General features: G+C 37.4%; 1 protein-coding gene across 2 annotated transcripts in view; it reads right to left on the bottom strand.

Annotated features, from left to right (window-relative positions):
• LOC150079437 (calcitonin gene-related peptide type 1 receptor-like) overlaps positions 1–26,181 on the bottom strand; it is a 142,866-nt gene that overhangs the window by 30,986 nt on the left and 85,699 nt on the right. For both annotated transcript variants that reach the window (XM_090383900.1, XM_090383901.1), the window contains 6 exons: positions 21,650–21,776; positions 20,247–20,351; positions 8,312–8,415; positions 5,388–5,526; positions 5,027–5,140; positions 4,118–4,224 (listed from right to left, as the gene is read on the bottom strand). In XM_090383900.1, coding sequence (XP_090240026.1) covers positions 4,118–4,224; positions 5,027–5,140; positions 5,388–5,526; positions 8,312–8,415; positions 20,247–20,351; positions 21,650–21,776 — 696 coding nt within the window. The remainder of the gene's footprint in view (positions 1–4,117; positions 4,225–5,026; positions 5,141–5,387; positions 5,527–8,311; positions 8,416–20,246; positions 20,352–21,649; positions 21,777–26,181) is intronic.

Consider the following 26,181-nt stretch of genomic DNA (forward strand, 5'->3'; position numbering starts at 1 on the left):
CATAAGGTACTCTTTACTGATGAGAGTAGATTCAGTCTCAGCAGCGATTCTGGACGTCAGCTCATCTGGCGAGAGGTTGGCACACGGTAGCACCCCGCAAACGTCACTGAAAGGGATCGATATGGCGGTCGAGGTGTTCTCGTCTGGAAAGGCGTTATCTTAGATGGACGCACACAACTCCAGATAATGGAAGGCGGTACTGTAACCGGTGCACGTACTGTACTGAGGTAATCCTTGTCCATGTGCGTCTGTTCCGGGATGCCATTGGCCCCGAGTTCGTGTTTATGGATGATAACGCTACACCCCATCGCACTGCAGCTGTTGATATGCTTTTGGAAAGTGAGGTCATTGTTCTTATGGATTGGACTGCCCGTAAACCCAGCCGGTCTAAATCCCATCGAACACATATGGGACGCTCTGGGGAGACGCCTAACGACACGTCCACACCCACCAGAACATTTTCACCAGCTGAAGATGGCGCTGACAGAGGAATGGACGATGTTACCGCAATAACTTATCAACAACATTGTTCGTATGGACAGGCGGTGCAAAGCCTGCATCGACATTAAGGATTGGCCATATCTCCTACTGAGGACCACCTCTTCCCTTTGTTCCATCTTTGGCAGTGATGCATCTGTATCATGGCAACCAGTGTTATGTTGCCATTTTTGAATAAAGTTCCTCTGTACCGTTTTGTTTCCGTTGTTTTGTCGGTGTTGTTTCTTTCACCATTTCTTTACCTCACGAGGTTCCTTTGGTATGCTTTTCCCATATCCAAGCCACTCCTATGAGAAGCTACAGGTGAAAACCTGACTGGTCCTTAAATTTTGCACACCAGTGTAGTACTAAAGAGGATAAGCTAATGTATGTTGGCTTTCTGATATGCATCAGGCAGTCTAAAATAAAAGAGAAAACATGTGTAACTAACAGTAAAACTATTTTTTCCATTAAATATGAGACTCAGTGACTCAGATGAATTTCATTTCGGTACCTTTATAAATTTAGGACCGTATCCACTATTTTGCTCAGAACATCCCAGCACGCCTGAGAGAAAAAAATAAACCATATCCACTATTTCCTCGTGAATAGTATAAAAGTAACAGCGTCCACGCTAGAAGTAAGCAGATAAATCAAGTACAGCAGATGAGTTGACGCATTGAGAGACTTCCAGCGGAGAATGCGCACAGAATGCCATAATAGCAAGCAACCCGTTCGTGCCATTGCAACAACCTGCAACTCTCTTCATCAACAGGCTGACATAATCACCGAATATAAACGTCATGTTGCTGTTACATCGGGTAAAATATTCGGGTAGACAGAAGAAATTGATGCAAAGAGACCAGCATATCAGAACAGAGGATGTTCAGAAGGGTAGCATCTAGATCCAGTTGCTTCTCACAGAATATCGTTATTGAGAAGATCAGGGAAGCCACAAGAACTACGTGTGGGAGCCACTGGATTTTACGGAAGAGTTCATCACACTACACAGACCAAGCACACAGTGCACGGCGTCAACATGCCTGGTGCACAACCAATCGTAATTTGTCTCTTGACTGGGGAACTATTATGCAGTGACGAATCGTGCTATGGGGTTTATCGATCTGATGGCTGTGTTTGGGGCTGGCAGATACCCGATGAATGTTATTTACCAGATCGTATCATCCTAAGTACGAAATTCAGTACAGGTTGCTGTTGTTGTTGTGATTGAAGCTTAACGACACAAGGACAGCTAAGGCCTAAATATGTTTCTCTACCATTCAATTGCATATCGGATTATGACCAGCACGTCGATGTTGTTTAAATTCAGTGATAAAGTTTGATCTGTTTAAGGAAGACAAAAAGTTCTGTGAAATTTTCTGTATTTCCTAGGAGATGTTGTAGCTTTAGAGGGCCCCTGTAGGTTTGAAAGAGTCTGAAAAGTATTAAACCTGATATTTGAGTAAAGGGGACATTCAATTAAGATATGTTTGAAAGTGAGCTAAGTTTTACACGAAGTGCATTGAGGAAGACTTTTGGCCATAAGTAAATGGAGGTGGGTAAGATAAGTGTGGCCAATCTGTAAATGTGCTAATATGACTTCTCTTGTCTGATTCGTGGGGAGCTAGAAATTCATTTTTCTGGTTCAGTTTTAATTTGACAGAGTTCGGTACAAGTCTGTTCTTTCCATATCTGTGTCCATTCAAGACTGTATGCTTTTTAGATTATGCTCTTAAACTCTATGTAGGGAACTAGAAAAGGGGACTGCAACAAATGGTCAGTTCATTTTGCCTCCTGATCTGCTGTTTCATTTCCCAGAATACCAGAGTGTCCTGGTAGAATGTTATTTATTTATTCTATTCTTGACAGTGTTGAAGGCGACTTCTGATGTCTTTCGATATCGGATGGTCAGTGGAGGTATTGTCACCGTATCGTTTGTTTCTTGTGGTTTGGGTTTGGTTGTTGTTTTGGGTTTTAGGAGCATCAGCGAATAAGGCCATATTGCTCCGTGTATATTATCTGTAATTGCGTGTTCTGAGGTCGATTTTCTGGACGAAAAACCCGAGTTTCCGGGAGAAAAAACCATGGTACCCTCGCCTGAGACTGACTGACTCTGCCCCATTGTGAAAAAGGTCTATAAAATTTCTTCAAGTCATCGACGGGATTCGAACTCAGGTCTTTTCTGCCCAGTATGGGGAGGACGGCGATCCTACCAACTGTGCTATCCACAAGGTTGTCAGTGGTATAACTGAACCAATTGAGCCCACTCAGAACCCTGGTGCACCTGCGCTGACTGAAATAATTTCCCAATTAAAATCCAAATTAAGCTAAGCTATACATACGATCTAGTTTCCCAATTAAATTAATTTTAAATCGATTTTAGAGTAAGCAAAATATTTCCTTTTGAGTTAATGCTGTGTTATTTTAGAATAATCCCTGAGATAACTAAGGCCAAGAGGTGCGGAATTCCAAGATTGGTTTGTTTTGCCTGTTTTGCGGGATGAAAACCGACGGTTCCCATTGATGGTAAAAGCATGCAAACGTCGCCCGACTAACTCGGTACCGGTCTGAAAAACGCATAAAGTACTTTCAGTCGAGACTAAATTGAACTCGAAGCGCCTTTACCACACGGTGTAGGTAAAAAAAAACCTATTAATACGTACACAAAAAAGTATTACTATACTGTTCTGTGTACATATTAATAGTCTAATATTCTTCTCAACTAGTCTGCGCATATACACACATATATACGTTAGCGCTGTCCAAACAGCGCTGATATTTCATTAATAAAAATTAAGAAAGATATCAAAGAAACGAAAGGGAAATTTACCGTGACCTCGAATGCGCGAAGGTCAGCTACTGAAGACGTGGATGCCTGTTGATGAATGCAGACCAAAAACAATAAATTCGCATTTGTACCCGGCTAATCGTCTCACTGACTTTAGAGGTCAACTTTTGTTCTTTTTCATTAGCACTTTTTTTTTTTAATCCTCAACGGAAAATGCTTGGCATGTCATCCATCACCCTAATAGGTGTTTCTGAGGTAGCGTTAGAAGTATATTAATTTCATTTCCTTTTTCTCTCTCTCTCTCTCTCTCTCGCGAACTACCATCATCGACTTCCTGCCTTCGTAGTTCAACGGAGCGTAACTCTGGCGGTGAATATTTTTCGCGTTCACCAAGAGTTTTTGCCAGATATTAAATGACTGCTTCTTTATTGTAGTGAGTCGAACAACAAATGTCAGTAGCAGGCAACTTTCCTTTTAGACGCTTAAAAGAACTTTAAATATGTCAACTTTAACATTTGAAGACTTCGTACGTTAGAAATAGGGGAAAAGGGGGAAGTCATCTGAACGGCTGTTTAAGTTAAAAGTATTGAAATCTTGGAAACAAAAAACTTTACAAAGATACCCTTTCTTTTGTTTTGAAAGGTATTGGAAGACGTTAGCTATTGGACACTATTGGGGGCTATTCGTTCAGCTAAAGCCGCTGGATTTAAGACAACAACAAAGTTTATTTCTAAATGTCATTCTTGTAGCGACTCTGGACTTGGCAACTACTGGAAAAACGTAAATTACAAAATTTAACAATTTAATTGATTATATATAAACACATTATATTTATATTAAACTGATATTTACTGTTAGATCTTCTTGGTCGATGCAAGTTGTATAATTGGACCATGTCTTGTTAGTCTCTGGGTGACGAAACCAATTTCCATCAATATTACACACTTTATGGGCTTGTCCTTTAAAGAAAATTATGTTATATCTGACTTAATTGTCTTCTTTTTTTTGAGAAATATACTCTCTTAAATGTAGGATAATTTGATAGCGAAATAAACTATCCAAGCTTTTTAATTTATTATAAAATTCACAAACAGAAGGATGGCATCTCTTCAACCAATCTGATTTCGTTGAAGTTACGCCATAACTTCCACAATAAAATAAAGTTCATTTATAAATAAATATTTATATTTATATTTAACAAAACAAATATTTAACCACCTAAAATGAATCTAATTATAATAATAGCAAATTATAAAATATTAAAATTAGTTAATTTAACTCTAAATAAATTTTATTTTCTCTCCGAATCTCTGAAAACATTTCTACTTTTAAGAAGTGTTCTCTCAAAGATTTTCTAGCGTTTTAAACAGAGAAACTGCAAATCCAGACTTAAACGACACTCGCTTACAAAAAACACTAAATAGATCGCATTAAGTATTCGTATTTCATACACTAATATCCAAAAAAAAAAGTTGCCTGGTTCTTGCAGTATCATTTTTTGTTCCAGTACACTTTTATGATCTATATGCATTGGTATAACATCACTGTAGACTTAAATATTTCTTAATGGAATATTTTTGGACTCAGTAACTAAATACAGTACACTGATGGTCATAAGTTAAGGCAGGAGTGGCGCGAACTTCTGATCAATTTCAGTTTACAAACGATAAGTATACAAACTCAACCATAACTTTTGACCATGAGAGTATATTGCTTATGCCACATTCTTAAAACGTAAACAGAGAAGCATTTCCTACTTACTTTCAGGTATAAATCCAGGCACGAACCTGGGACAAGGTGCGTACGCTGTTTGACCCGCGGGTGTGTCATTCCAACAACCCCATCCATCAAAAGTACGGCGACAGTACAAGTGTCCTGAAAGACCATAACTATTTAAATGTCATTCATAAAACAGATATGTATACATTAAAACAAAATTCAACTTTTTGGGTTTTGTTTTAAAATAAAGACCCAACTTTTTTTTGGGCCTGATAATTCGCTTTATGAAATCCAATCATCGAGCAGATGGATTCTAAATACTGCTAATACTTCACGTATTTAAAATACCGTAATTATTTTAGAGTACATATCTCTACTGAATTAGTTTCATATTTTCGCTTACCATTTTTGGGTTCACCTTGAACGAGTACAGACTCCACGCAGTCGTTGAAGACACCCTCCACCGTCGGATCGTTATATGGTGAAAATGGCAAATTGTTCAGGATAGTCAAAAGTTCTGCCAAAAATTCACTTTCAGTTTTCTATAATAGAAAAAAGTGAATTACGTAGATTATAGAATATTTGTAGAAGAATATTTTTAAATTGAATATAGAATATATATTTGTATACGATATATAATTATGTAGAAAATATATTTGTCAAATTAATATTTTTAAATACAAACACGCCGCTTATTTATATTATTAATTGTATTTTATTTATTAATAATCTAGTTTTCGGTTTTTTTATATTAATTTCGCAAAGTTTTAACTAAAATAGAACTGTTGGGAAAATATAGTGCTGATAATCAAATAGTTGATTCACGTGGGTGGCTTATGAAAACACTTTTCAACTACTGTTGGCGCTATTCCAAATACTGCTGATTCTTCGTTTGTAAAACTCACAGCTTTGTGGAAAGTCTTCCGCAATATTATAAGATGCTGACTACGCACATCACGTAACTATACCACTGTTCATCCGAAATTTTAATAATAAAATAGAAAGTGACAGAGCTTCGTAGAATTTCAAAGAAACGGAAAGTAGGTCGTTCCTTGGATGATAACAGGAATTAAGATAGATGGGTTGCAATCAAAACTCAGCAAAAATACTTAAAGATACAGCCATTAATTATCCTCGATTATAATTAAATGGATATTCCTATGGGAAAGACCTTGAATTTCTTTTTCTTCAGATATCTGGGTCGACTGACGGCTCTCGCCACCCCCTTTCTTCGACAGATGTAGTCCATGTTGGTGTACCTAAATGCGAATTTAAAATCTTCCTGTCCTTTGGCTTATTTATCATTTGTGGCAGCCTCAGAATAGATGTGGTCACCGGGAAGATAGCATCAGGCCTAGCTGGGTACATAACACTAAACGTATGTATGAAATCAAATTCGATTTTTAGTCCACGCATTTTCAACGGTACTTTGAAAGGCTCACTTAGGACAGCTTTTGGGAAAGTTTGACAAAGAATAAGCTGCAAACTACCTTGTTACTACGCCTTCCATCGATTCCTTTCTCATGGAAATACACGTTTGATGGTAGAAGGAACCCAGCGAGAGCACGCGACAAGAAAATATCGTATAGTAGCGACTGGATGGATGTTTTTGTGACAGTCAGTTCGCGAATGGTACCGTATAAATGTAGGCTGACAAAGAGATACAAATTAAGTGCTGGCAGTATATGTTATCTTACCCTGCAATCTTCCTCTCTATTTCCTTCTTGTAGAGTGGCTAAATTCTCCTTCGGAATACAAATAGAAAACATTTGAATCACTCAGATGTCCAACAAAGTGTGAAATTGCGAAAATATAGAATTGGAGTGTGACAAGTGCGTTTGTTGCTTGCCACAATTGGACATCATTATGTTTTCTAAAGTAGAATACTGATTCCCATATTCGACCTTCTCAAACTTAGTATACTCTTAAAAAGAAATAGCATCAAAATAAAAATGTCGATCTCTTCCACCGAGATAAAAATATCCGATTAATGTCGAAATGTTCAATATGGAATATTAAGCTTTTTAAGCTATCAAGCTCGTCTCAGGCCTACAGAATAGTAAAAAGTTGTTTGATTCTCAGTTCGTGTCATTAGGTTTAAGCCTAATATTTGAGCGAACAAAAATTAATTTTAATTATTAAATATTTAATAAATAAAAAGGGAATAGTTTTTTTTCTTTTATTTAAAATATACTTCTTCACTTTACCTTTCAAAATAGTGACGTATCGTGCGTTTGGAACGTCTTAATATCAGAAAATACTGTAATAACATCGCGAGAAATCATTATGATTACGTATACAAGTATTAAAAATACAATATGGAAATTAATGTGTATGGAGTTTCCACTCTGTCCCGATAGATGGAGCCATTAGTTTCTTAGGAGAGGATTAAGAGATAATAGCTTTCTGAGAGTGCAGACAACAAATTTGGGTTAAATACACGTAGGATTTGATATGAGAAAATGTGTTTCCTTGAGCTTAGAAAGTTATTTATACCAGAGGGAGTGGTATAAGCTATAAAAAGAGATTATAACCCGAACTAATTTATCAATGCTTCGTATATAGAATTCTGTTAAACAGAACCCTGTTCTATATTCCATCACTCAAGCTTTAGAGGGTGATATCCACTAAATAAAATAAGCCTGAAGTATCCACTATTTCCCAAGCGATCTTTCTTTCTATCACCACACTGGAAAAACTAATAACCAGGAGCGTCCATGCGTATGGCGAGTAATTGACGTGTTTCCTTATGTGGTGAAGCACAGAATTAAACTCTGACTTCTCGAAACCATTTGTTTCGCAAAGATAACATGGTAACAGAGCAGTTTTGTTTTTAGATTTTTTTTGCCTTTTACCTTTATTTAGCAGAAGAAAGTTATTGGTTTCAGTAGAATGTTAGTCACGAATATAAAATGAGTTTCTGTGAAAAAGAATTGGTCTTTGTTTCTTGTAAATAACATAAATTAAACGTTTTCACCACTACTTTAATAAACGTGACGTAAAGGCCTCAGACTAAGAGCACGTGCACGAGTCATGAATCAAGATTTGCACGCAACAGTTGGAGCACGAGTATAACGGAAGTTGTACGCTTTTTTTTTTTTGTATTTTTATTAGGAAAAATTACTGCGTTGGATAAATATATTACATTTAATGGGAATATTCGCATAGATATCCCATTAAAGTGTTATTGATCGCGGATTATAAGAAGAAAATAATTTTAATGGCTTCCATAATACCTTTGCAGACGCGAATTATAAACCGGAAATGTAAAAGATGAAAAGTGTCTGAAATTGATAATATAGTGAATTTGCATAATGATTTTCTTACCGTGAAATTGGGAAGTGAACAAATGGTGTAGTTATTAGTTTCAACCGTGTCTTGTTCATTGAGAGGTAGATCGCCATAGACTCCACATCCGTGTTTAGAGTATCCTAGAAGAGAAAAAAACAACAACAAAAAATCATGAAAACTATTTCAGGAGATAACAGCCTCCAGTATCAATACAGGAAACGAAGTTTTTAACGTTTCTATTGTAATAGATTCCAGCTAAGTCTGGTGTTGCGAAGGTGGGTAGTTTGAATAAATTTAAGGAAAATTAGATAAATTATTAGAGGGGATTAAAAAATAGTGTGTATTTTTGGCTTATAAATAAATAAATTTTGCGTTTATGGTTTCCGGAATTGTCAGAGGAGTTCATAAGACAGCACAAGAAACATCATCGTATTTAGTAGTCACTGGAATTTGAACCATGGCCACTCAAAGCACGTGTATTTATGTAACCGCTTTGCATACTCGGCTAAGAGGGCTTAATAAGCTTGTTACCTTGCATTATTTGTCACTAAGAATACTAATATTAATTCTCCCTTGATTCCAAAAAAAAAAAAATGACTGAAATGCTAAAACTAAAATATACACTGTATATATAATCTTTATTGTGTACAAAAGAATGTATACAATGTAACCTTCACAGCAGGAATGCCAGGGGCTTCACATTGGCTGGTGGACAGAGACCATGAGGACGGGGCCCACATCGAAATTCGGGTTCATCCCTCAGGCTAACAATATAACAAGTTTTAGTTAAATTATTCACAATATATTCATAAAAATATTATACAGTATTTTTGACATTATATACAATATAATGCCAGGGGCAAAAGTTGAAGGGCACGAAAGGTGATATTGGGGTCAAGGGGTGGAATTTTTTTCAGACTGTCTGTGCTTGTTGACAGGAGAGACTGCTTCTTCAGGGATGGGATACACTTAAATAGAAAGGGTGTAAGAATATTTGCTGATACCATCGAGGCAGTGTTGGGTGGGTCGGAAAACTGCTAGCTTGGGGGATACAGACTAAAAGGTTAACAGTGGCAGCAGGCAAAGGCAAAAGTGATTCTTGGGCTGTTTCTATTAGAATGAGCAGCAGCATCGAAAGCAAGGCAATGGAGATTTCCAGGACTGCTGGAAGTCATAGTGGAACAAATAAATACATGGGCTGTGAGGGTAACTAAGAATAGAAACAGGTGCATGTATACTTGCACGTACACCAATGCTAGGAGTATAGTGAATAAATTTGATGAGCTTGAAGTGCTAGTCAAGACATCAAAGGCAGATATTGTTGGGATATCAGAGACGTGGTGTCATACAGATAAAATCAGTGCAGAATTGAGGTGTATAAAGGAGGAGGGGTTATGTTGTTAGTTATGAAACACATAATATCTAAGGAAGTGCATCCGATTGATATTGGTGGACGATGCAATGTTGAGTCTGGCGTGACATAAGCACTGGGAAAGAAAAAAATGAGAGCTGGTGTGTGTTATAGGCCTAATGAATCTGATGAGTATAATCAGCAGTTGTGCAGAGAAATAGAGTGAGCCAGTAAATCAGAATGTCTTATAATGGGGGATTTTAACTTCCCAGATATTGACTGGAACATGTGGGTTGGTCACTCGACAACTAGCAAGGCTTTTATGGATTAATTGGATGATTGTTTTCTACAGCAACATTCGAGGGGCAACCAAACGGGGTACTACTCTTGATCTGATTATCAGCAGTGATTATTCATGCACTAAGAATTTGCAGATAAAGGAAATACTGGGTGACAGTGATCACAATGTACTGATGTGGGAATTACTTAAAGGTGTAACTACCATCAAGGCTAAAGGGAAGGGCTTATGCTTTCGTAAAAGTGACTAAAGAGGTCTCAGACAGTTTTTAAATTCTGTACAGTGGGATAAACTGATGATGTTACCAACATTGAATTCTAAATGGGAAGACTTCGGGGATTTAATTTTGGAGGCTATTAGGCGTTTCATTTCAACTAAGAAATACGGTTCAAGGTTTAGGCCTAATGGATGTCAGATGAATTAATGAGGCTGAGATATTAAGGGTAAGTTGCTACAATGGATAAAAGGATTGTTGAGTGGGAGAAGACAGAGGATGGTAATCAATGGGCGCTGCTCTTCGCTGACAAATGTTATTAGTAAAGTCCCACAGGGTTCAGTGTTGGGCCCATTGTTGTTTTTTATATTTATAAATGCTATTGATGAAGGTATATCAGGTTTAATGTCCAAGTTTGCAGATGATACAAAGGTTTGCATTGTTTTTAACGACAGTAAAGACAGTATGCTACTCCAACTGGATCTAGATAAGTTGGGCTAATGGGCTGAGAAGTGGCAACTGAAGTTTAACATTGACAAATGGAAAGTACTGCATATGGGTAGCAATAACCGAAGAGAAAAGTACCAACTGTGTGGTACTACACTCAGGGAAGTGGAGAATGAAAAAGACCAGGGTGTAATTGTGCAATCAAATATGAAGTTCACTGAGCAGTGCAGACAAGCTGCCAGGGCAGGTCATGGAGTGTTGTCAATGAATATAGGAATTTTTCTAGCAGGGTCATGGAGGTGATTATCCCGTTATACAAGGCAATGGTCAAGCCACACCTAGAGTACTGTGTACAGGTCTGGAAGCCTCATTTTAGGAAAGATGTGGAGTTGCTAGAATGAGTACAAAGAAGGGCAACAAGATTGGTGAGGGGAACAAAGGTTACCAAGAAAGGCTTAAGTTCTGAAAATTGCAGCGCGTGGAGAGTAGGCACCTGCCAGGTGATCTGATTGAGGTGTATAAGTTCTTGAATGGGTTGAACAAGCTGAATGCAGATGGGATTCTTCTTCTTGTTCAGATTAAAGAACCTGAGAGGGCACAGATTCAAATTGAGGAAAGACAGTTGCAGAAGAGATGTGCAGAAGTTTACCTTTAGCCAGCGGGTAGTTGATTGGTGGAACAGACTTCCATCTTTTGTTGTGGAAGTTGATAGCCTAAATAAATTTAAGGCTGCGGTGGACAGGCATTTGGAACGAATGGAAGGGTGAAATGGGAGGGTTTTTTTGTTTTTTTTTTTGGCTGATGCTGCATTAGCTTGCTTTCTTGCATCGTATTCATCTACTAATACTAATGCTAATTCATAATATACAGACATTTTAAATTTATTATACTGCCCACATTTACTGTGCAGTTTACCTGGTTGAGTTTAGGCCATCAATGATCTGTCTCCGGTATTTGCGATCCTTGGAAAATTTGTAGAGATCGCCGTCGATCGCTTGGACTGTGATAAGCATCTGCATGGGGAGAAAACGGTAGCTAAGGGCTAGTCTATTAGGGTTGGCTATAAGTGTGGGAGCTGACCTCAGTCCGGGTTGAGGGATTCTCCAGCTGCACAGTTCCCATATGTTTGGCTCCGAGATTATTCCGGTGGTAATTTTGGCAGTTAGGGTGAGGCGTTTTTCCATTATAAGATTTGGCAGTCGAGAAAAGTTTAGTGCGTTTGAATTACTACACTGGTGTGCAAAATTTAAGGACCAGTCAGGTTTTCACCTGTAGCTTCTCATAGGAGCGGCCTGGATATGGGAAAAGCATACCAAAGGAACCTCGTGAGGTACAGAAATGATGAAAGAAAAAACATCGACACAACAACGGAAACAAAACGGTACAGAGGGACTTTATTCAAAAATGGCAACGCAGCACTGGTTGCAGATGCATCACTGCCAAAGATGGAACAAAGGGAAGAGGTGGTCCTCAGTAGGAGATATGGCCACCCCTAATGTCGATGCAGGCTTTGCACCGCCTGTCCATACTTAGAACAATGTTGCTGATAAGTTCTTGCGGTAACATCGTCCATTCCTCTGTCAGTGCCATCTTCAGCTGGTGAACATTTTCTGGTGGGTGTAGACGAGCCGCTAGCGCCTCCCCAGAGCGTCCCATATGTGTTCGATGGGATTTAGATCGGGCAGACCAATCCATACGAACAATGTATGGATTGGTATGGAAAAGTATATCAACAGCTGCAGTGCGATGGGGTATGGCGGTATCATCCATAAACACGAACTCGGGGTCAATGGCACCTCGGAACAGACGCACATGGGGAACGATTACCTCATTACAGTAGCGTGCATCGGTTACAGTACCTCCTTCCAGTATCTGGAGTTGTGTACGTCCATCCAAGATAACGCTTCGTTAGACGAGAACACCTCGACCGCCATATCGATCCCTTTCAGTGATGTTTGTGGGGTGATACAGTGTGCCAACCTCTCGCCAGATTAGCTGACGTCCAGGATCGCTGCTGAAACTGAATCTATTCTCATCAGTAAAAAGTACCTTAAGTAAAGATTTTGTGGTTGTAACCTTTAGAAATGGTGTTGGTTCTTAAGTTTTGCACACCAGTGTAATATAGATCAGATTAAAACCGCTATTAGACGATTTTATTTTTTTCTGGAAGAATGTATCAAGGGACCCTACGTAATTATCGTAACGTGATTCTTTACAACCAATAATGGTAACAGTGGATTTTATAACGATGGTTCAAGCCCATGAATGCTAAATACTGTGCTGTTTCTTGTATTATTTCTATCTTGTGAACTCCTCTGACCGCTGGTCTTCCTGGAGTATAAACAGGAGTACAAAATTTATTTATTTATATTCTTTATATCACTTTTTCAATTCGTAGTTCACGATTCTGGGCGAGGTGGATTTCTAATGGGTCTTGAATCGGAAAACTGTAAATTATAAACACAACACTAAAAATCTTCTATATTACAATAAAACAGTTTTTAAGAACTTATGTTAAAATTGTATGCAGAAATGAGCACAGTTTTAACATTATTACAAAAATATTTGGATTTCAATTCGGTCCTACAGATCTTCATTTTTAAGATTATCTCAGTCATCAACTAAATACTACTTCTCTTCCAATAAAGCCCAAGAGCCCCTAAAGGATAAACACTATAACTTATGGCGTAAATGTTTATATGTAAAAACATTCTGATAATTGCTCGTATCATCTGTTTTCCACAGTCATGTTCCCGGCTAGTTTTCTCATCTGCAAACTTTTTCATTCCATCCAATCTAATCTCTTCAAGATTAAAAAGAAACAACCACATTCAATGACTTGTGCCATGATTATTGAGATGAATGAAAAGCTTTTAATTCAAAAGTTACGTACGCCAAATTGAGTTTGATAATATTGCAACAAACAAAACATTGGAATGCATTTATCTTTCCTCCGTATCCTCCATCAGATGGAATTGAAAATGCCATCCAAAAGTGACGGAGATTAAAACATAGCTGGCATTAAGTAGACAGTGATTAACGCTCTTGGACTTCACGACGAGTACTGAGGCGTGTTATTAAGAACAACATGCAACAGTCCGCCTCAGGGAGTGCTTAATTAACTGTCGCTGTTCCTTTTCTTAATCGTAAAGTTTTTACGAGCGGAAAGACAAAATTTAAGCAATATGTTCGACAATATTTAAACAGTTGATTAAACCGACTTTCATTTTTCACACTTGCGCAAGTGCCTTTGTTTCATGAGGCGTTATTGAGCAGATAGAGTGGACAGATAGGGGAAAGCATCGGATTAAAACAATAACAAATAAGATACACTTCAGGATATGCATGTTTAATGAGAACCATAGAAAATGCACTTTAGTTATTAAGAGGTGGAACTATTGAAATCGCCATTGAAATCAAACCGGTATGAATGTCACGAGATTATGAAATTCACGCGGAGGTATACGACATGATAGTTGCCTATAGAGGATCTCACAATTGCTCTACAGTAGGTTGAGGTTGACGTTTGCCTCATGCCATAAATGCTCGATTGAATGAAGCATTAGAAGTGCTTTCGTTTTCATCCCACAGCTTTGCAACAGTTTTATATACTTTGCTTCGAAGAGGGATTGATATCTACCATCTTGACACTAACAGTCATCCCTCTCTCTCTCTTTCAAACCCTGACAGGTTATGAGTTCTTCCCATGTTTGGTAGAAATAATCAAAAAAAAAAAAAAAAAAACATTTTCCGTTTCGGCATACCAGAGAAAGTAATTAATGCATTAAGACACCACGCTGCCCTCTTCCGAGACCGATTAATTCGGCCACGTTGTGAAGAATTCCCATAAAAGTACCTCGCGTTATTGACGGAATTCGAATTCAGGTCTTTTCCACACAATATGGCAGACAAGTGTGGAAAAGGTATGGCAGGACCGCGATTGTAAGTTTACTATCGGCCAGGGCGCTCCATACTTGGTACAATTTCCGCTTCGCTCAAATTTTTGCCGAAATGTTGCTGTACTCAAAAGATAATCTTTTATAGTTAAAATCGCTCATTCTTGGAACATAAAGTGCGTTTAGAGGAAAAGGGATAACTTAATGATGTGATCCGCATTTCGCATATTCACTTTTCTGATGAGAGGTAATTAGATGGTTTAAATATTGACGATTTTATTAATATTTAATAGGAAAGATATTTTTGCGATAAAAAAGACTTTTCAGTCCAGCCACGCATATAAAATGTACATCGACTGAAAGGGCGGACTATGCATATTTTTCAATACCGGGTGCTTGGATCAGCAATATGCTGAATGGAGTTCAACTGTCGTTATTCGGTTTGGTCACCCTCAGTGTCTGAGATTCGGTCTGGTGAAAGAGAAAAGGGATTTATTTTTGTAACTGAGCCATTTATATAAACTCAAACGAGAACATTCTACTTCAATGAATTAGAAAACCCCAGTTGAAAAATGGGTTGCTGTCTGAGGCTTCGGGCACCCGTGGAGAAAAAGCCATTATAATAAATCAGACAGCTAGAAATATTCCGCGTACTTTTACAGTTCCCATCGTCTAATTTGTTACCCAATCACAACTTATTCCGGACTCATTAAGTCTCATTTGTCAGCACCTTCTAATTCTTGATAAATTCAAATACGATACGTTTTTCTTGAACACAACTGGATGCGGATTTCTCACGTTTAATAGACCCGTAAAATCGACCATTAAAGCAGTAAGAGTGGTAGATGGAAGAATTCGATAATGTCCAGAAGGTATTGTCAGGCGATGACTTAGTGGTAATCCTCCGCCTCCGAAGCGAAGGAACTGTGCAGATGCTAATCTTTCGTCACGTTATCGCTATGAGACCGACGAAACCTCCTGTTACGCTTCCAAGTCTCTTTCAGCGCACTTAGACAAAAAAGTAAAGCTCATTTTGGATAATTTTTATATGAAAAGCCAAAAGAGTAAATTAAAGTGAAAATTCCTTAACTACACTACCGCCTAAAGTTTCGAATCACGTTTTAATTTTCATAGCCTTCGTGAGTAGCACAGTTGGAAGGATCGCCATTCGCCCCCACACCGGGTGGAAAAGACCTCAGTTCAAGTCCTTGACGAATTTTTATGGACCTTTTTTTGAAATGTGGCTCAATTATTCGGTCTCAGGTGAGGGTTTTTCATCCAGCAAACAGAAAATCAATCTCAGAACACGAGCAATTTACAGACAATGCAGTACATACACGGAGAAATGGCCTTAGTCGCTGATGCTGCTAAAATCCACAACATACAACAACAACAACAACAACGACACTTTTCTTAATTTTCAAAGTTTTTATTAAAATTGGACTGACTTTTTATTGAAATATTTTCTATCATGTATAAAAATCAAAAAATTTAATATTTAGGAAGTTTCTAGAATATTCGACAATATTGCAGGGAGATGTAGAATATTCCTGAATGTAGTAGAACGTTGCAGAAGATTTCTAAATGTGGTAGACCGTTGTGGATGATTCTAGATGTCCTAGAAAGTGGGAGTATTGTTTTTATATTATAGAAGTTTGTAGATGATTCTAGAGAGCTTTGCAATAATATAATTTGAGGCGTAAGAGTTGTGACTTATAAAATCGAGTCATTAAGAAAGAGTGTTTGGTGTACGTTTTATGTGTTTACTGATAAACATCAAGAAATAAGGAACTGAGGGTAAGAACTCTGTATAAGGAAAGTTATTCCATGAAAAGTATTAGCGAAAAACTGCACTGCTCAACAAAATTCAAATTCCGAGTATCCAATAGAAATCGATCTACTACCTTACAGAGCCGCACATTATGCAAATTATTCATGCCTATAAAAATACGGGATGCGACCACATCACTTCTCGGTGGGACAGCCACATCTCCAGTACTCAGGATTGTAAGTCGTCATCATTTAGATGATTCTTTGAGATGGCGGGCCGTTTGACGACTTGAAGCCGGGTAGTCGCAAGTTTATGGGCACGTTGGCTTAATGCGTCGCAGTATCGTCTTGGCATTATGGAAGCAGTTCCTGTGGTGGAGGAATATTTTGAAACTAAAGATGTCTGACGACTGCCGTGGCCAGCACGACCGCTAGATTTAAATCCCATTGAACATGTGTGAGATGCCCTTGGGCGTCGCATTGCATGCCAACAGCCAACTCCTCGGTAACTCAGAAGCTTCTTTATCCATTCTGATATTGACACAACATTTACAATGCGAAACGAAACAAAACCCATTTCCTATTTCCATTGAAGTTTTAGTTAGCTCATTGCATAATATTGCTGCTGATTCTCACCAAATCGATCTGTCAAACAACCCCCACAAATTCACTATGCCCTTCCACACATATCAACTGTGACCAATCTTCTAGCAAATACTAACAGAATCCTCACAACCTTTGAGAATAGAGAAGAACTGGTAGCTATCTATGCAGACATTGAGTCTGCATTCGATGCCGTGCACATCTCATCTCTCCTAAAGCTACTAGGGAACCACTATCAGATAGGCGGTGACATCTTAGCTTTCCTCACGTCTCTGCTGCATAAGCGAATAGTGAAACTGTTTGTAGATAACTCCCAATACTGCAAAGTAATCTCAGTTCGAGTCTCGCAAGGGGAGTACTATTTGGCCTCCTGTTCACCGCCCTCATTGCTCCACTGGTAATCCAAGAGCTGAATACCCTGGTATATGCCGACGACCTAAAGATACTCACGCCAATTAAGGCTAACTAAAACCCTCACCAAATCTCAGAAGAGCTAACCTCCACTCTCTCATCAATATCTACCTACCTCAAACAATTTGGTTTACGCATCAATCCTGAAAAGTCAGAAAAATAATCCATCCAGCCTTCAATGGAGCCTCCACACGGCTTGCTCAAAATCACATTGATCTAGGGATCAAATTCGACCCAAATCTTCATTTCAGCCAACATGTAGACTTCTGATAAAAGCTGCTAGACTCAGATGGATTTGCAAGCAGCATTCTGCAACATGTAACAAACAAATCCACCATGGCGAGATACAGATACATCGCAACAATAGTTTATCTCTCACTTCTCTATGCTGCAGAGATTTGGGCATCCACATCTTCCACTACCACTAAACCAGCCTTCTCTGAGTATTGGCTCCTCAAGTGAGCTTGCAACGCACAAGCTTAGCCTACCTCCTCAGCTCCAGACCACCGCTATGGCCAGCACACTCAACATCCTTAGGCTCGCCTGGCTCTGATGAAAGGGGACTCATCACAATGGTCAAGCTCATGACTGGCCTCATCTCCTCTTCCTCCTTCTGGGACAACTGCGCATGAAGGAACTCAGTGGCTTTTGAAAACTTTTCAGAGATGTATTTCAATCGTATTTGTTTATTAACTTAAGAAATGTTTTTTCTAAGAAACTTATACTTAATCCTGAACAAGTATCGCACGAAGATAATATTCAGTTCCTTATATTTTCCTTCTTTACACGAAAAATATCAATTTTTCTTATTTTTATCGAAGTTTTAAGGAGAACTGTATCTTCTACCATTTTATATAATTCAATATTTTATGCGTACCGTTAGGCTAATAGTAAAAACATAAACGTCAAACACACGCACACGTCCTTGAACGTGCATAAAGAAAACACGCGTGTGTGCACTTGGCATCTCGATGTAGAGCGACAATTGGATGGGAAATATATTCAAAACGATAAGAGGAAACGGATATCTTTATGAACTCAGATTGCTTTTCTTTTGTGGCCGAGTCAACTGTCTAGAAGGAATCTTATGACAGAATTTATCGCCGTGTAAAATGACAGCCCTTTTCAGGGATCCTCTAAGTGGTTTTCGTCCAATGCAGCAAGCGTGGTAATAGCTGAAAGCACCGAATGAAAAACTGAATACAAATGCATTACGTTTAAAGTTATTCCAATGTTTATGAACGTACATCGAGTAAAAATAAACATTTTAGAGCTATAAAAAGAAGGAAATGAAATGCATGTGTATGTGTGTGAGTTTTTGCAGGTGAAGGAACATCATCTTATTTTATAGTCGACCGCTTATATTTGATATTCGCCTTTCCATGACGACTGACCTCCATAATCAATTTATTTTTCTTTTTGTATTCGGCCACCTGAATAAATTTGAATACATGACTTGGAAGACAGTTTTTTATACAACAGATCTAGAAAAATGCATCTTTATTCTGATGGATGAGTTATATTCAGTCTCCAAACAAGATGGATGTTTATTTAGTATTTGAGCCAACGCAGTTAAGAGCCACGGGGCATTGACTGTGTTTATAAATTACGTGTGGTCAGCTGCAGCTGTCTTTCGGGATGAAAAGTCCACATTTCTGACAGATAAAACAACCTTCTTCCTAGATCGACTGACTTGGTAAACGAAAATGTATCTGAACCTATAAATTAATTGGCCATACCAGATCCAAAGGAAGTTTCTTTAGAGGAAAGAATCAAGATTGTCGAATGAATTCTGATATCGAGTACGTTTTATCATTTCAACTTTATAATACTTTTAGAAAAGAACTTTGAATGCTGTGTTAGAGAACCTAAAGCGTGAACAGTATTCAATTAAAATATCAGCTATTTTTCTGATGAGCTAGTGTGCACATTTCTGTGGTTACCATGGCTGATGATTAGTGATTCCTGGATGCAGTTTTTAACTTGTAATGGATTCTTCCATCGTCGCAATGCGGTTTCATAACTTTTATATAGTTAGAAAAAGATTTCTGAATTAGAAATACGAAGCTTGAAGTCCTCTGAGTATTAAAGTTTAAGATTCATGAAGTATTTTCAATTTTTTTAAAAAAGTTTTTGAGTTAAGCTACTCGTGGCACACTGCTGTAAAAGAGCATTTTGGTGTTCTTTTATATTCTATAGCTAATGAGGCTAAAAGAGATAATGAACCATTAGATGCTTCCAATTTATTTTTAAAAAATAACGCAGCTACTGCATGAACATTCTTGATTAGCACAGATGACCTTCTTTCATTCAAATGGTGCTTTAAGTCGCGAATTAAGCAATAGCCATCATTACCATTTAAGAAAAAGATGAAATTTAAAGATTATCATCGCTCTGCAGCTTTAATTCTATGGCCTTTTAAAGTAAAAGAGTTACATTTTTATAAAAATGAACCTTCCGCGTGACTTCTCTCCACCGATAAGAAATTTCTCAATGGTATTTTGAAACTTTAAATCGAACAGAAATGCAATAGCGCATACACAGACAGAGCTACTATCTTTATGTATAAATTCTTCGAAGATATTGAAATTCCTTCTGACACAACACGACACACCTGTTGCCCGAATCTCTACGATATTCTTTTTTTTATCTTCTCGAGTTATCAGAAAAGTATCTATATTTCTTTTCCTATCTTCTGGGCATCGCTTCATCCACTTTATTGAAAGTATAAAGAGAGTGACCCCCTATTGAAGAATCGAACACCTGGTGTGCATACCCAAGATGAACGGTGATCGATCATTGTACGTGACTTGTTTGTAACACAACTTCCAGACAGATTGAATTTTATGTCCGATTTGCCATAAAAATAAATACTTCGCAAGGGTTGGAAAAGGACCATGATTGGGGTAATAGAAATGGGATTACAGAGGGACCTATATGAGACCAAAAAGTTATTCCTACTGTTTTTTGAAACCACTTACCAGATGTGTTGGTAGCCCCATCGGGACAGGGAGTCGAAGATGTCTCTTGCACCGAGTTGTTCCAGCAGCTCCAAGATTCAGAAGTTAATTGACAAGGTAACTTACCTACAGTAGGGAAGAAATAAAGTTAATTATCGAAGGGATAATGAAATCAGCGTACTACTGGCATCCATTTTTTCAATACATGAATTAGATGCGTTTTACTTCAGCTCATCTATTAATAAATTAACCACTGTAATAAAACTCGTGGACAAATGAATTCATTTCCAACGAATGATAAGAATCTGCATGTAAAAGTTATGCGTTGAATTATCTGAGTATTTATTATATATTACTCAGAAATGTAAGAAATAAACAAAAATGGCTATCTGTGTTGTGTCCTACAAATAATACGCACCCTCATAAATCTCTTAATATTGTGCATAGCTGTTGAATCTTGTTTAATCTGGAAGTTTCTTTGGGAAATTCTTTACTTTCCTACCTGCTGTTGTAAATATATTAAGTATAATTTAATATTTCACTACGACATTTTAATTTATATACATTAAGTTCCCAAAGGTAATGGAACATTAACAAAAAAGACAATAGCAGGTTACAGATCAGAGCTTAATATGGCGGTGGATCTCCTTGTAACAAAACATCAAGTCTTGATGAAAAGAAAAGAATTCCATCAGTTCATGATAAGTGTCGGTGGAGCTTTTTATGTGGAATTTTAGGCGTAGTCTTTCCGGACAACATGACCACGTGGCGATCTCTTTCTATTGAAATATGCGAGCTTCCCGGCCGATGTTGATCGCCTTTCGAATATTGAGAAGTTGGAACTCTATGGTATTCTGAAAGGAATTGGAGTACGTTTAGTGTATTTCTTCCAATATGGCTTGAATACGTTGTTGAATATTCAGTGATATGATTCTTATGGTCTGAGCGAATTATATCAAAGTGTCAAAAGATGTGTGGCCGATGAAGCCCGTTCGGGCTGTCCAACAACCTCGTAAACAGCGTGCATTGCTCGATAGTAAATGCTGCGTGAAAAATCATATTATGTCCTCCATTTACCAGTGGATCTCATTTTTCACAGCTTTTGCACAAGTATGCATCCCAAGTAGAAAACAGCCAATCACTATATCTATTTAGATGTCCTGAGAAGTCTTCATAAGATAATTCGGAAGAAACGAATAAAGTGGTGGTTTGAGACTTGACACTTGTTCACCATGACAATGCAAAAAGGAGAAAGATTTCATTAAAGTCTTTGAAAGGCGAATATTAAAAAAAACAACTAAGTTACAGCTCCCGTAATTAAAATATATTTTTCCCACTCTTATACAAAAATTATACTTAATATATTCCGAACAGACGTCGTATTTGTAAACTATTTATAGATCCATTTTTCGTAATGACATCACCTTTATCCACATCGGCGAACAACAGTCCCGTCTTCTGGTGACAATACCACAGAAGTTTCAACTGATGAGGGAGTCCACCCTGATAACGTGCATGGGAATCGTTAGTAGAATTCATCGCTGAAGCGTCCTGAAAAAAAATTAACAAAGATTAGCTGTTTGGAAGTAAGGTTACTCAATACAAGTAGCGCAAAATCTTAAATTGTGGAAGTACCGGATTTGAAACATCGCATCAGTTCTTGCTTGTATATTACATCAACCAACGAGTCATCCACCAATTTATATCTGATTTATAGGGAAAATCTCATCAACACGGACTCATCTCCCGTATATTCACTCAGGATGATATCAATGCGCACGATATATGTGGGCCATGTGGCCCACATGGCATGTATAGTCTCTTGTATAATCACTGTCTTCATCTTCAGCAGTCTTCACATGATGTGGCAGACAAGAGACTGCTGAAGATGAAGGCAGTGATTCTCTTAAATGCTTCAATAATTAAGGATTTTCGTAATTGAGCAATAGTGAAAGAAGAAAAAAAAAAGCAGGGAAAGGATTTGTGTCTAATTTCACAATGTACTTTGATGTTTATTTCTTAAGAAAAACCACACCTTTATTAAAGGGTCAAAGCTAAACGAGAAACTTAAGGAATCAAAAGATTAAATGAAACGGAAAGTATCAAAGGAAAGGATCTAAGAATCAAAGAAAACTCAAAAGATCAAGGAATTTAAAGAGCAAAGAAAACTCAAAACATCAAGGAATATAAAGAGCAAAGAAACTCGAAAGTCAAGGAATCTAAGGATCAAAAACAAAGGTTAAAATCTAAGGATCTAAATTAAATGATCAAAACATTCAAGGATTCAAGGGTCAAAAATCGAAGGATCGAAGAATCAACGGATGCAAGGATCAAAATCAAAGGAGGAAGAAGAAGAACAAAGGATAAAGGTATTTAAGGATCAAAGCAAACGAAAAACATATTCTTGAAAAACATATTCTCCACACGTTCTAGTGGAAAAGACCTGCGTTTGAATTCTGTCGAGGTATGTTTATGTTTTTTTTTCACAAATTGGCTGAGTTAGTCGGGCTCAGACGTGGATAGCATGGTTTTTTATCCCTGAAACTCGTGTAGCCTAAGTTGCTGATGCGCCTAAAACAACAACAACAGTCTACTTAGTATTTTATTCCGTGTTATTTTCCAGGACATCGGTGTCAGCAGGAGGAGTTTTCTTATTAAGGGAATAAACGTCCCTAAACGAGTAAATATTTGCAGATATTTATTAAAACATTTAATGCTTTTATGGAATTTTGAAAGTTTTCACTAAAATTGTGAAAACTTTCAGAACCTTCAGGAACGTTAATATTTTCGACTTTTGTTTTTAGTAATATTTGTACAATGTTGCACATGGGATGTTGCTCAAATAATGTAAACATAAAATAACATAAACAGTTTAAAAACTGCTAAAATAAGTTTAAACAACAATTCCAGCAGAATTCTTAAATAATTATTAGTTAAAAGTCGCGCTTTTTGAAATGTAATCTTTCCTGTTCTCTTGTTGGAAGAAGCGGTCCAAGAACGAAACACCCAAAGGTCTTCATGCCAACACGTCGCGAACTGTGGTGAATAATGTATAGGTTACGCGCATATTTAAGAGGTACTTCGTTATATTTTTGTGAAGCTGGATAAATTTAATTACGAAACTCATTAAATTTCTGTTTACAGAACGTACAAATTGCATATTTTAAACCGCTGCTAGTAAACTTTAACCCAATTCACAACTGCACAACTCAACTTACATTTGCTAGATTTATAGCAGAAAGACAAACATATTTCTGGGAGTAGTGGGCGAATTTAATGCTGCAGTAGGCTGAGGATGAGGGTAGGGGAAGAGGGGTCAGAAAATTGACACGCGTAAGATGTTATCTGGTCTCTCGTATTAATATCGTGCATTGGAAGTGACTTAGTTCAAAATTAAGGTTACAGTTTAAGGTTCAGTGGTTAGTTAATTTAATCAGAAAATTCCTCCAGTGATACGCTTTTCAAGTGCATTCGCGTATATATATGCATCCATTGCGTTCAACATGTCCGTCCGTCCACATAAAACGATATTAAAACGATTTTACCATACCAAATTATCCACAGAATGCGTGATCTTCAATTTCAGGACAATGTTTAAAGATTAGAACTGTTGCTGGTTTAAAAGTTTATGTCGCAGTGAAAGTATTAAAATTTTGGATAAAATTTATTTCCCTGACGAAGTATGGGTTCACCTTGGTAACTGCGTCAAAAGTCAAAACTGGAGAATATGAATTGCTGAAAATCGACACATTTTTTGCGAAATTACCTTGCATGCCCAAAGAATGTTGTTGGACGTTGCATGTCTTGAAGAAAGATAATTGGGAGCATATTTTTTGAACAACAAACTGTCAAGGCATCATAGTGCAGTTTATTGCATGCCATAGATAATTGAAAGAGATATCTGGCTCCAACAAGACGAGACAACCTACCACCATTGAAATATTGCGAGAGTCTTTTGGGGATCGAATCATATCACAAGGACTTACAACCTGTCTCTTGATTTAACAGGCTTATATTTATGCAGGGGTTATTAAAGGAGGAAGCTTACAAGAACAATCCAGGAAGCATTCAGCTTTGTGAATTTAAAAACAAGAAACGAAATTGAAGATACAGTCAGGAGTGTATCGACACACGCTCAATTGTCGTATCATTCACAACATGATTAAAAGAGTTGTTGGGTTTTAGGAGCATCACCAACTAAAGCCATATTGATCCGTTTATATTGTCTGTAAATTGCGTGTGTTCTGTGGGTCGATTTTCTGTTTGCTGGATGAAAAACCCGAGTTTCCGGGAGAAAAACCATGCTACCCTCGCCTGAGACCCATAAAAATTCTTCATGCCATCAACAAAACTCGAACTCAGGACTTTTCCATCCCGTGTGGGGAAGATGGCGATCCTATCAACTGTGCTACCCACGAGGAAGATCAAAACACTGAATTATGAATTTATGTATTCCTAACAAAGAAGGACACTTCGAGCATTGTTTATAAACTATAATTTGCTAATTATTTTGATAATAAATTGTATTTTACTTGGACCGTGTTTGGGTTTTCTTTTAAAATTAACACCCTGCATAATAACAGACAGATTTTACATCGCTCTTTCGATATTCTTTTATCAGAAAGTGTTTTTTATTTAAAAACTATTTCTGAAACATATTCCTCTGTATTCCCACCGATAAACTCTAAATGGAGCAGAAACAAAATATATGCAAAATCTGAATTTCAATGCATTTTACAAACGTAATAGAATACAGTAACAATAAAAATGGAAACTGGAGTTTAAATCATTTCATATAAATTCAACACGAAACTTTTCTACTTCTGGATATCAGAGAAATATAACTTGCAATAGAATTGTCCGTATTTATTTTCCTTCAGAGTGCTGCTGGTGACTTTGCTACGTGGTTTGGCCGATTAGATTACCCCATTTGGCGCAGTTGGATAATCTAATTGTACCATTTCTAACGTTTCCACAAACGGAAGAAGGATTTGGGTTATAAATGGAAAGAATGAAAGAGGAAACCGGTAACAGAGAATTCTCACTATGCGGGAGTCTATTACAATGAAAAGACCTCTGAGTAAAAAAGACTCCAAAAACGTTTCTATATACATATATCTTAAAATGAAGAATAAAGGAAAATAAAATTCCTCCTTCTCGCTATAATATTCACATAAAATTCTAACTCTACCAAAGATTCGTCTAATCATAGAGTAATACGTAGCAAGCACTCTGAAGCAAGTTGAATGCTTCACCGAGTAAATATAACTAATGGCAGATGTGGAACGGTGTACCGCTGCGAATTTAGAGAATATACAAAGCATCTGAAGCGATGGCAGCTGGTTTTTCTCCAGGAAACTCGGGTTTTTGGTCCAGTAAACAGCAAATCAACCACAGAATACATGCAATTTACAGACATTGTATACGGCGCAATATGATCTAAGTTGTTGATGCACCTAAAACCCTGCAACAACCAACCAACCAATATACAAAGAATTCATGATGAAAAAAAGAGACGAAAATAGAGTTCTATGAATGAGTTAACAGAGCCTTTATTCAACAGGGTGTTCTGTTGTAGAATATACGCATGGAAAAGAAGATATCAGAAAATTTGCATCGGCTACTCATCATCAGTAAACTTTTACAAAGTATCTATATTATAAAGTACATCGGAATAGCATTCTCAAAATGAGAATGGGGCATCCTTGAAGGTTTCATAATTGTACACAATATGCGAATTAGTTAGATAAATTGATATATTGTACTTCTAACTTTTTGGCCAGAAGTATTTGAATGAACTTTTTGGTATATGAATTTTTGAATTTTTTGGTATATGATGCTTAGGGTCATCATATACCAAAAAATTAGGATTTTCTGACAAAAACGGTTCAAGTGGTGCTACAATGTTGAGGCCAAAACTCCACTCTGCAGAACTCCTCTAGTTCCTTTAAAAGTT

Source organism: Mastigoproctus giganteus, chromosome 10 (assembly GCF_048544385.1).
Source record: "Mastigoproctus giganteus isolate SK-2022 chromosome 10, ASM4854438v1, whole genome shotgun sequence".
In the NCBI taxonomy this organism is placed as follows: Eukaryota; Metazoa; Arthropoda; class Arachnida; order Uropygi; family Thelyphonidae; genus Mastigoproctus; species Mastigoproctus giganteus.